The following is a 12,079-nucleotide window of genomic DNA, read 5'->3' on the forward strand; positions in this document are numbered from 1 at the left end:
ATCATCTAACAAAGGACTTATGCGAAGTCAATAAATAAAACAATCTCTAAAAAATCTATATTTTACAGCTTTTTAAAAATGTATATGTTTTAATGAAAATTCTATAACTCGGAAGTCTCTCTAACTCGAAGTTTTCTTGTGGATTATGGTGACTCGAGTTAGAGAAGTTCCACTGTAATTGGCAAATTTCTTACAAATTACCTTCCTTAACTCGCAAGTCTGTCTAACTCAAAGCTTTTTTTGTGGATTATGGTGATACGATTTAGGGAAGTTCAACTGTAATATTATATAACCTCAAAAAATGTTTTTTTTACATAAATATCTATTGATCGGCTAAAGTACAATAATTAATTTATAAACAAAATTAATGTCTCTAAATTAAACGTGAGTCCTAACATCAAATTATAATACATCAACAAAAAGAAAATAAAATTATATGTATTACTACAATACAACCCATTAACCACTATCTCACAACAACACAAATGGAAATATATAGAAATTCTATGTAAAAAATATATGCATATATGTAATGTAAATGTACGCCGTTAACTGTTGCTGCGTATATGAAATAAATAAATAAATCAGTTACTTACACATACATATATGTACAAAGTAAACAAATAGTTGTAATTAAGAATAATGAATGAGTATAAAGTAAAAGTTCAAAAAACATTTCGTTTTAAATACACAAAAGTTTGGTAATATTTTTTTATTAATTATTATAATTATAGTATTAACATAAAATTAGGATGTGTGCATAATTGCAAAAAAAAAAAAAAAACTATTATAAATATTAATATATTATAGTTTGTTCCTTTCGTATGTGTCACTGTTACACCGGCAAGTCTTTAGCTTAATACAAAACGCGCATAAAGTAAATATTTATGTAAAACCCATAAATTTCAATATTTTTGTTCTGTTTCATGTTAACGTAATATACACATATGTTTCATATACACATTTATATATGTATATACCTATATATAGTATTAAAATTAAGCGCATACAAGTTAAAAAAAGAGTTATGTTTATAATAATAATATTGTAGTAGTAAACATTAAAACGAAAAGTATTGACATTGTTGTTGTAAACTAGTAATTTGTTATTATTTAGTAAATTGTACATAAAATAATACATTTAATACATTTCTTGTTGCTATTTCTATTCATATGTATGTATTGTGTGCTATATGCAAAAGGAGCTTTTGTTTAGGCGAAAAAAATTTGTATTGTTTAAACCAAAAAAAAATACAGTTTTATGTTTATTTTATACAAATGACTGCCAACAAAGTGCCTGTGTTTGTTGGTTGTAGTGTTTTTATAGATATAATTTTTTTTTTAAGCATTAAACACAGCGTGCAGCGCCTGTCCTACTACACAGCGTACTTTCCATACAGTGTGTGTGGGTGTGGTGAAAAAGATTTCATTTTCTACAAGCTTAAATTTCGTTATGGCTAAGTGAAGTGTATACTGTGACAATAAATAAGTAAATTTTACCGACGAAGTTGCGACAGCGCAATGCAAGGCATTCAAGTAAAGATATAGCCAAGATGAGTGAGAAAAAAACTATTTAAAATAGCAAATTTCAAATAAAAGTTGAGCATTGAAATTATAATTAGAGCACACGAGCATATAGACATAGAAAAAATAAAATTTCCATGTTAACAGTCTTCTTCATAATAAAAAATATTTGCAAAGAATAGTTGACAGATTTTAATAAAATAAATATGAAGTTATGCGCTTTTAGTTAAAAAAAAACGAAGCCAAATTTAAATTTATTATTTTAGCTTAACTTTCAATATTATTTCTCACAGTGTATGCTTTAAATTTTGCTATGGAAGTGTAATATGCTGCTCTCAAATTATATAAAATCAATTTGCGGTACTTTCTAGGCTTGTAAATGAGTAAGCTACGAAGGAGTACGCTTCCCCAAATCGTAAAATTATATCAAATGGAGATTACAGGCATGGCAACTGATTGAAAAATATTTATTGACAGCTTTTAAGTTAATAAAAACAATTCGGTTGGTTTATCAAAAAAATAAATAAAGTAACTAACAACTGTGAAAACGTTCTCATGCGAAATCGAGTGTGCCAACAACAATAATAATAACTCCACACATACTATTTTCTGGACAACTCAACACTCCACTCATTTTGATTTTGTTTGAAGATTCTTATTTAAAATTTGATTTTTCACATACGAGTATTTAAAAGCACATTTTCTAGCTTAGAAATAAGATAATTAATATAAATTGTATTATAGAACAGAAGACCCTACAACCAGCGTATTGAATGTATGTACAGTTAAATGGATTGAACACTGGAGATGAGATTGCATGAGTATTGAAATTTGATAACAAAATTTTTTAAAACCTTTATGAAACAAAATATTGAAATAATTGATTAAAAATGAATTTAAAAAATGTTTAAACAATTTAAAAATTAAAAAAATTGTGTCTGCTCTAAACATCAGATAATATTAAAATTTAAATTAACAAAAATCGGCGTTAACGTAAGAAATATTTGTTAAAAAAAATTTTAAGCACTTAAAAACCGAATTTTAGATTTGGTTTTTTAATTTTCGAATTTTTAAAATTTTTCAAAAATATTTTTTTATTCAAAAAAGTTTTGAATCATTGTAGCGAATATTAACTTTATAGATTTTTAATACCAATTCTTAAGCACATAAAATGCTGAATTTTCATTTTTTTTTTTAATTTTCGAATTTTTAAAATTTTTCAAAAATATTTTTTATTCAAAAAAATTTTGAATTATTTTAGCGAACATTAAATTTAAAACTCAATGCAATCCAATCACCAGCGCTCAAAATTAGTCGAATTTACAGTTTTTAATATGCAAGTGAGTTGTTAAATATGTTTGTATGTATGCATGTGTGTGTGTTATCATAATGCCGTTATGAGCCTAAGCGTTATGCCAAACTGTACACAAATAAGTAAGAATGATTTTTTTTAATGACACTACACTTTCACACTTCAAAGTTAAGTATTTTTCAAGAAAAAAAAAAACAACAACAAAAACAAGCAGTAAATAAATCGATGAATGTTAGCACATTTTAGCCATATTATACTAACAATTCTAATATGTTTTTTTTACATTTAATTTAATTAAGCGAAGTGGAACGATTTGCAAACGCCATTTTTAGCAATCATTTTAGTTTTTGTTGTTTTTGTGTTACTTGCTGCAAATGCTCAAATATGTATGTATGTATGTGTGTGTTTATATGCATGTAGGCATGTATGTTTGTAAATGTGTGAAATGTTTGTTATGTTAGCAGCTAAAATTTACGTTTCTTCACCTGTTTTTTTTTTACCATTTGCTTTGTTTTAGTTATTTATTTATATATGTATAGATTTCGTTAAATTAAATATTATTTTTTTTTGTTGTTTTTGCGTACTAAAATGCTATGCGTATTTACGTATGTATGTATGTATGTATTTATGCGTTCATGTAACGATTACTAAATGTATGTAGTTATGTAGCATTGTGGTTTTCAACGAACAGCGTTCAGCGTTCAGCGCAGCGTAGTACATATGCATGTTTGCTTCTTCATGTTATTCAATTAAATTTTGCATTTGCTTTTTTGATTGCGTTTTGTAAATTTTGTATTTTGATTTAAATTTTTTTCTTTTTCGTATTTTTAATTTAATTTAATGCTAATGGTTTATTTATTAAATTGAATGCTTTTAGATTTTAAGCCAACCCAAAAAAGTCGATTTTAAAGTGCGTACCTTTCCACTGTCGCTATCGCTCTGCTGTTGTTGTTGTTGCTGCTGCTGCTGCTCCCCACTGCCGGCATCTTGCGATTGACTACGGCTCGCTATGCGCGCACCCACCACTGAGGCGCTGCTGAAGCGACGCGCAGTCGCACTGCTATTCACCACACTTTGACCAGAGCCAGCTGTACTGTTGGCGGCGGCGGCGGCGACATTGCCACCGGTGGCACGTCTCAAAAACTGTTGTGCACCATAATTGCTTGTATTCAACTGTGTGTCTTTGCGCAGCGTTGCATTTATATGCGCCGCTATGGCGCTGGGCTTTGGCGTGCTGCTCACAATGTAGCTGCTCGCCGAACTGGTGGACAGCGCCGTTGGCGAACTGGACGTTAAGAGCGTCGAAGTGTTGAAATTATGGTTGTTGTGCGCCGTCGTGTATGCCGAGACTGGCGGCGATGTGCAGGAGACATCACTGCCACCACCATTACCACCGCCATTACTGGTGTTCGAATGGTGATTGTGCTGATGTACACGCGACAATGAATCCAAATGGCGTACACGCGAGGTGAGCGATTCGCGCTTTAGCTTCGGTAGTGGAGAGTTTTGTAAAACTCTCGGGGACGGAGTTGCTGTCGCGGTGGCGACGGCGTTTGCACCAATCGGCGACTTCGAGGTAGCATTTGACAGGTGATGCGTCGCCAACGGTATGGAAGAAGATGTAGAGCTGCGACTCGTATTGGTGCTCAACGATGAGTTATCTTTGCGTATACTTTGTGCGGAGTCGGCGCGTTTCAGACTGTTCGGCGATTTGCTGTACAACAGATTGCCGGTGCTGCGACACAGTGACGACTTGCTCGACGAGTTCGAGGTGGCGTATGTGTGAGTGGAAGGTGGTGAGCGACCAGCGGTAGATGGACGTCCACTAGGTGGTTTGCCTGCGTTAAATATCAATTAAAATAAATAAATTAGGGTGGTACTAAATATTTAAATGTGCTGCATTTCAAAAGTCAAATGAAAAAACTTATATTAAAAGACTTCTCCTCTTGGTACTTCATACCTATATACTCACCGGCAAAATAGGCTGCCGCCTTGCTGCCCGGCAATGGTATCTTGCTGGGTCTACTGCCAGTACTAACTTTCTTAGCGCGCGTCGCGCTCTCAAACGGACTTATGCCACCCACGCTTGCGCTCATCAGTCTGCTCACCGCCGTCTGTGTGTCGCTATTCTCTTGCAACTCATGATCATGTGCCGATTCGGTGCTACTGCTATGCTGTTGTAATTCATCCATCGGCAGATGTACCATTGCCTTCATGCTGGGCGTAGATATTTGCGTGACTTGTGGTGCAGGCATTTGGCCGACTGTTGTCGTCGTGGAAATTGGTGTGGCCGAACGCAAGTCACTGTAGTGTAGTGTATCACTAGCGCCACTGCCGATGCCACGCCTACTCAACATCAGTGTGGTGGAGGCTGACGAACGATTGGTTTCGTAGTCATTTTGCGAGTGCGAGTAGGAATTAGTTGCCGCACCGCTATTGGGCGTTACAGAGTGTATGCGTGATTCGAGTACGCGCAATTGCGCCTTAGTGCCCTCCAACTCGATGTTCTTCTCCTCCAACTGAGCGTAAAAAGCAGTGATATTATTATCACAATTTGTTTAAATTCAGATTGTACTTACCTGAAAACGCAGATCCTCAACATCATCCTTGGATTTATCCAGTCTTTTGGCTAAATGTGTTTTTGACTTGGTAGCTGAGTCCAGTTTTTGCATCAGTACCTATTTTGTGAACAGAAAATTGTTATTATTTTGCTAATACTACCTTAAACACATTTCTTAATTGAAACGCACCTGATTCTGCACAGTGAGTGTCAGCAGATGCCTTTGCAGCTCGACCACGCTCGTTTCCAAGAGTATAGCGGCAAAGCGCTTCGAATCGATGAGACGACATTTGCTAAACCGCCCGCCCGGTGTGCTCACCACGCCATCTAGACGACCCAGCTGCTGCTGCTCACTCTGCTCGGTTAGCTGCTTTTTACTATCACTGCTTGCGCTTTGATGGAATGCATTGTGTACCTCCTCGGGCGGAGTTGCATGTTGCGTACGTTGGTTTGATTGCTGCTGCTCGAGCACCACCACTGGCTGGAATGTATGTTGACGCCGACTTTGTGCGCTCGTCAGTGTGCTAGTGTTGGTGACGGCAGCGGCGCCAACATCTAAAAGCTGTGCTGAAGCAGCGCTGCCAGTGGAGAGCACCGTAGTGGCGGAGGATAAGAAGTTGCGTTGACTCGAATAATCAGATTGACTAGAAAAGAAACTTGTTATTAGATTGAAAAATTATGTATTTTTAAACGCCTACCTTGAAGAACTCTTGCTCTGGAACTGCTGTGGCTGTTGCTGTTGCTGCAGCTGTAATTGCTGCACGCGTGCGCTCAAATCAAGCTTCTGCGCCATCGCCAACTTCAACTGCTCCTCGAGATCTTTTTTCACGCTGATCAACTCCTCCACTTGATCATTCATTTTGGCCGCCTTAATGCGTCCGGTCAAGGTTTCCGCCTCCATTTCGGCCAGCTTATCGAGCAGGCGATCACGCTCTTTACGCAATTGCTTGATATCCTCCTTGTTGAGGCGTTCGACATGTTCGCGGAAGGTTTTCGGTGTGAGACCGGCACAATTTACAGTAATATTACTGCTGCCGCTACTGCTAGACTTTGCCAATACCGACGTACTGCGCGCTGCATGTATAGCCAATTCACTCGCTGCAACCACTGTTGTTGTCGACTCATCCGCTGGATTATTATTGTTGTTGGTGCTGAGTGTGCTACCGCCACGCAAATTCTGGCGCTCATACTGCTGCAGCTGATCCATTTCTTCGCGTAAACGATTCGACTTGCGATGTATGACATCGAGCAAATTGAGTAGCTCGTCGTCGGATTCGTGGCAGGAGAGGCGGTTCAGTGCGGCGGGACCCTGAGTTTAATATAAAATTTATATAATTTCGAAAATCTTTTTTGAAAATGTATTTACTCACCGTCATAGCACCATTTGTGGACGAAGCACTATGTCCCTCCTTTGATGAACTCGTCTCCGTGGAGAAACCGGAATCCTGCACAACACTGCCGTTGTTATTCTCTCCGCTCTTTGGCTCTTTTTTGCCGCTATGTGAGTTACTGCGGCTACGCGTCAGCGACGATGAGGATAATTCGCCGGCTGCGACGCCCGCAGCCGTGGCTGCGTTGGCTGTCGCTATGGACGGTTCTTTGTGCGAAACTTTGCGCTTCAAACGTATGCCAGGCTCCCACTCGCGTCTGTGCAAAGTGAAACCAAATTAATAAAACAAACTTACATACATTCGCTCCACCCACTACTCACCTCGATACTAACGACGAATTCGACATACCGCCGCTGCTACTACCACCGGCGAGTGTGTGTACGCCCGTCCCCGAGGCGCTGCTTAACACAGCGCCACCGGTCGCGTTTGTCGTGGACGATGCTGTCGCCGATGACATAGATGCCATTTTATGCTTGAGATCTGGAAACGTTTCGATGACCAGATCGCGAAATTCCAAAAGCGCACCAACTTCATGCTGCAACTCCTGCAGCGACTTGGTCTGCTCGCTCTGTATGTGATGATGGCTGCTGCTATGATGCAGCGGATAATTGTTGCTGTACGGTGTTACGGCATGATGACCGACCAGATTCAGATGCGGGTGATGCGCGTGCAAGTTCGCCAGTTGTTGCTGATATGAACCGACAACGGCGGTGACTGTCGGTGTGCTGCCGCTCATTATGCCGGCCGCTGCTGCGGTGCTAGTGCCGTTAGACATGATGTGATGATGTGCACCGCCAAGGCCCAGTGTGCCGATGCCACTGCTGTTACTACTACTGCCGCCATTCATAATGGGCAGACAGTCCATGGCGCTAATAATTGCGGTTGTTGCTGCAAAGCCGCTATTGTTCGTGGGGCAAAGCGCAAGGTCATAGGAGTCGTTATTCTGTAAGCGAAGAAGAAGAAGAAACTGGTTTAGTAAGTACGTTGTTGAGTCAGCTTAGCAATCAACTGTAGAATTGGCAATAAATAAACGTTTTTTTTTCACTCAATTAGTGGCCATGAGAAAACTATTATATATTTTTTATAGAGTTGCCAACTGTATTTAAATTAAAAAAATGATGGAGATAAAAACGAAATTGAAATTAAATAAGTGCGTTTATTCTCCTTAATGTCATTGGAAATAAACATATTTTATAGAGTTGCCATCTGTTTTTTAATTTGAAAAATATTTCAAAATCAAAAATAAATTAAAATTTTGTATTTCGCTTGAGTACAAAACTCTAATTGCGTTATAAGTTGTTATACAAAAAGAAAATTTAAACGGAGTTGCCACCTTTATTTATGATATAATTAAATATAAACTGCATTTTTGAAATACAAGTTATATTCATAGGTGTCTAATGCGATTTTTTATAAGAAAATAATAATGTAAAAATTTAGAGTTGCCACCTAGTTTGAAATATAAAAATTTAAGAAATATTTGAAAATTAGTAAGACGTTAAAAATAAGAGAAATGGCGGTCTAAACAGCAGATATTAAACAAAAAAAAATTTTCTTATCTTTATATTCATATCGTTGTGGTATTAGAAGATCACCATTTTTGGTTCGCAATTTTCTGCCAATAACTAATTAACTTACCAATGGCTTTGTCAACATAAATGCCACCCACGTACGTAACTACTTTTGTTTTTGTATTTTATTTGAACACAAAGAGCCAAACCAAGACAACGCAACAACACAAAAAAAACCAGCCAAACAATCGTGCCAGCAAATAGACAAAGGTAAAGTGAGCGTGCTGCTTGCGTTTCGACTAAGAATGAGTAATTCGCAATTGACAATGCAACAACAAAGTATAAGTACATACATACAAACACACATAAATAATCGTATATTCATGCAGGTCTGCAGCAATGCCAGTGGGTGTTGCCTAGCAAATTTGCCAAGTAATTGGCACTGCCACCTTAATTGCAGTCAATAATCGAGCAAATGAGCGGCTAACAAAGTGCCAGGCATTACTCAAGTATGCGCTAACACATCAGACATATTTATATATATGCCTGCCGCTAATGAGAGAATAAGCTTTGCTGACAAAAAATGAAAAAAAAATGAAGAAACGCGACGGCTACGCTAATAATTCTATACGTGTCGGTATGTATGTCAAAGGCGAGTTGCCACATATTTATGCTTGTGAGCATTTATGGTTGTGTGTATGTTAATATGATTGGTTGTGTTCATAGTACATATATTACATATAAACTTTCTAATTAAAAGCAAATTTAATGCCAAGCCGCTTATGCTTGTATACTTGAGGAGATAGTGTGTGGTCAGCGGCTGCCGTTGCTACTCTCACTTTCAATTAACCCACTCATAAACAGAGCTAAAACCAAAGCCGATCAACACAATTCACTTGCGCAATTATGGCGCGCTAATGGAAATCGAAGCCGCCTCTCAAAGAAATGTTGGAAAAATCGCGCAGAAAACCAAAGGAATGCATAAGCAGTGGCAGCTAAAATGGAATTGTTGTATGTATACAATAAATATAAATATATGTAAGTACAATTTGATGACATTTCAGACAGTCATCAAAGCCAAATATTAAGATGAAAATTTTCCCAGAGATAAATAGAGGAAATAAAGTGAAGGAAAAAATAATGATTTTAATATTTAAAAAAAATATATATAAAAAATTCCGATAGATGGCGCCTAACATTATAACTAAAAGACGTATTCATCGACCGATGGGTGTTTGAAGTTATACGAGTTATGAAGAGATACGAGACGAGACGAGATATTCATTGACAATGGGATGGGAATTAATTACATTTCCAAAAAGGTAATTTTCATTATCCCCTCGACTAAAAAAAAAAAACAAAAACGAGAAAAAACGTTAACTTCGGCTGTACCGAAGCTAATATACCCTTCACATGTGCATTCCTTTGTCAAATTTCGTGAAGATACCACGTCAAATGCGAAAATTTTCCATACAAGCCATTGATTCCGATCATTCAGATTGTATGTCAGCTATATGCTATAGTGAACCGATCTGAACAATTTCTTCGGATATTAAATTATTTCTATGAACAATAACTCACATCAAATTTCATGAAGATATGTAATAAAATGCAGAAGTTTTCCATACAAGCCTTTGATTCCGATCGTTCAGTTTGTATGGCAGCTATATGATATAGTGGTCCGATATCGGCAGTTTCGACAAATGAGCAGCTTCTTGAAGAGAAACTAACATCTGCAAAATTTCAAAACGATATCTTAAAAACTGAAGGACTAATTCGTATATATACAGACAGACGGACATGGCTAAATCGACTCAGTTCAACAAACTGATCATTTATATATACACTTTATAGGGCCTTCGACGCTTCTTTCTGGGTGTTACAAACTTCGTGACAAACTTAATATACTCTGTCTGTTCAGGGTATAAAAAATTTTGTATACGGTCCTCACTGAATTCTTTTTTAACAAAATAGTATACAATTTATCACCCTTCAGTTACTATAAAATTATTAAAAATGTGCTTTAATTATTTATTTTTTTATGTTTCCTCCCCATTTTTATATAAAATAATAAAATAATTTAAGTTTTAGCCTTCTAATAAACTATTATTTTAACCCAACACAGTATGTGTGACCGTTAGTGTGACGCTACAGCAACAGCTGATGACAGACAATCCAACCACTCCCTTTCACCGAGTTACATGATGTAACGGTAAAATATAAAAGTTATTACTCATACGTCCTGTAGACCAATGGGCGTTGCTATTCACACATGAAATGGCAAAATTAATTTTATAACGACTCACGATTCGCACAAACACACCAAACGAGAGACTAACGAACTAACTAGCACACTCTTGATACTAATTTTTTTTTTTGATTTTTTAAGAGCTTGATAACTTTTTTAAAAAAAAAAACGCATAAAATTTGCAAAATCGGTTCTTTATTTGAAACGTTAGATTGGTTCATGACATTTACTTTTTGAAGATAATTTCATTTAAATGTTGACCGCGGCTGCGTCTTAGGTGGTCCATTCGGAAAGTCCAATTTTGGGCAACTTTTTCGAGCATTTCGGCCGGAATAGCCCGAATTTCTTCGGAAATGTTGTCTTCCAAAGCTGGAATAGTTGCTGGCTTATTTCTGTAGACTTTAGACTTGACGTAGCCCCACAAAAAATAGTCTAAAGGCGTTAAATCGCATGATCTTGGTGGCCAACTTACGGGTCCATTTCTTGAGATGAATTGTTCTCCGAAGTTTTCCCTCAAAATGGCCATAGAATCGCGAGCTGTGTGGCATGTAGCGCCATCTTGTTGAAACCACATGTCAACCAAGTTCAGTTCTTCCATTTTTGGCAACAAAAAGTTTGTTAGCATCGAACGATAGCGATCGCCATTCACCGTAACGTTGCGTCCAACAGCATCTTTGAAAAAATACGGTCCAATGATTCCACCAGCGTACAAACCACACCAAACAGTGCATTTTTCGGGATGCATGGGCAGTTCTTGAACGGCTTCTGGTTGCTCTTCACCCCAAATGCGGCAATTTTGCTTATTTACGTAGCCATTCAACCAGAAATGAGCCTCATCGCTGAACAAAATTTGTCGATAAAAAAGCGGATTTTCTGCCAACTTTTCTAGGGCCCATTCACTGAAAATTCGACGTTGTGGCAGATCGTTCGGCTTCAGTTCTTGCACGAGCTGTATTTTATACGGTTTTACACCAAGATCTTTGCGTAAAATCTTCCATGTGGTCGAATAACACAAACCCAATTGCTGCGAACGGCGACGAATCGACATTTCACGGTCTTCAGCCACACTCTCAGAAACAGACGCAATATTCTCTTCTGTACGCACTGTACGCATTCGTGTGGTTGGTTTAATGTCCAATAAAGTAAACTGAGTGCGAAACTTGGTCACAATCGCATTAATTGTTTGCTCACTTGGTCGATTATGTAGACCATAAATCGGACGTAAAGCGCGAAACACATTTCGAACCGAACACTGATTTTGGTAATAAAATTCAATGATTTGCAAGCGTTGCTCGTTAGTAAGTCTATTCATGATGAAATGTCAAAGCATACTGAGCATCTTTCTCTTTGACACCATGTCTGAAATCCCACGTGATCTGTCAAATACTAATGCATGAAAATCCTAACCTCAAAAAAATCACCCGTTAGCAACGTCAAATAAAAAATTAAAAAGAAAAAAACAAAAATTTTCAATTTTCCATCAAGTTAATTATGAGCGCTGGTGGGGTGGGGAGTGTAGTATTATAAAGACGGG

The 12,079-nt window shown here is 37.3% G+C and overlaps 1 protein-coding gene across 4 annotated transcripts in view; it reads right to left on the bottom strand.

Annotated features, from left to right (window-relative positions):
- The window catches only part of LOC105216778 (nuclear pore complex protein DDB_G0274915), a 142,733-nt gene that overhangs the window by 9,200 nt on the left and 121,454 nt on the right, over nucleotides 1-12,079 (bottom strand). For all 4 annotated transcript variants that reach the window (XM_011191426.3, XM_054225835.1, XM_011191427.3 and 1 more), the window contains exons 2-8: nucleotides 7,107-7,729; nucleotides 6,766-7,042; nucleotides 6,094-6,704; nucleotides 5,586-6,039; nucleotides 5,415-5,513; nucleotides 4,808-5,354; nucleotides 3,754-4,673 (exon numbers count right to left, since the gene is read on the bottom strand). In XM_011191426.3, coding sequence (XP_011189728.2) covers nucleotides 3,754-4,673; nucleotides 4,808-5,354; nucleotides 5,415-5,513; nucleotides 5,586-6,039; nucleotides 6,094-6,704; nucleotides 6,766-7,042; nucleotides 7,107-7,729 — 3,531 coding nt within the window. The remainder of the gene's footprint in view (nucleotides 1-3,753; nucleotides 4,674-4,807; nucleotides 5,355-5,414; nucleotides 5,514-5,585; nucleotides 6,040-6,093; nucleotides 6,705-6,765; nucleotides 7,043-7,106; nucleotides 7,730-12,079) is intronic.

The sequence above is a fragment of the Zeugodacus cucurbitae genome, chromosome 2 (assembly GCF_028554725.1).
Source record: "Zeugodacus cucurbitae isolate PBARC_wt_2022May chromosome 2, idZeuCucr1.2, whole genome shotgun sequence".
Taxonomy (NCBI): Eukaryota; Metazoa; Arthropoda; class Insecta; order Diptera; family Tephritidae; genus Zeugodacus; species Zeugodacus cucurbitae.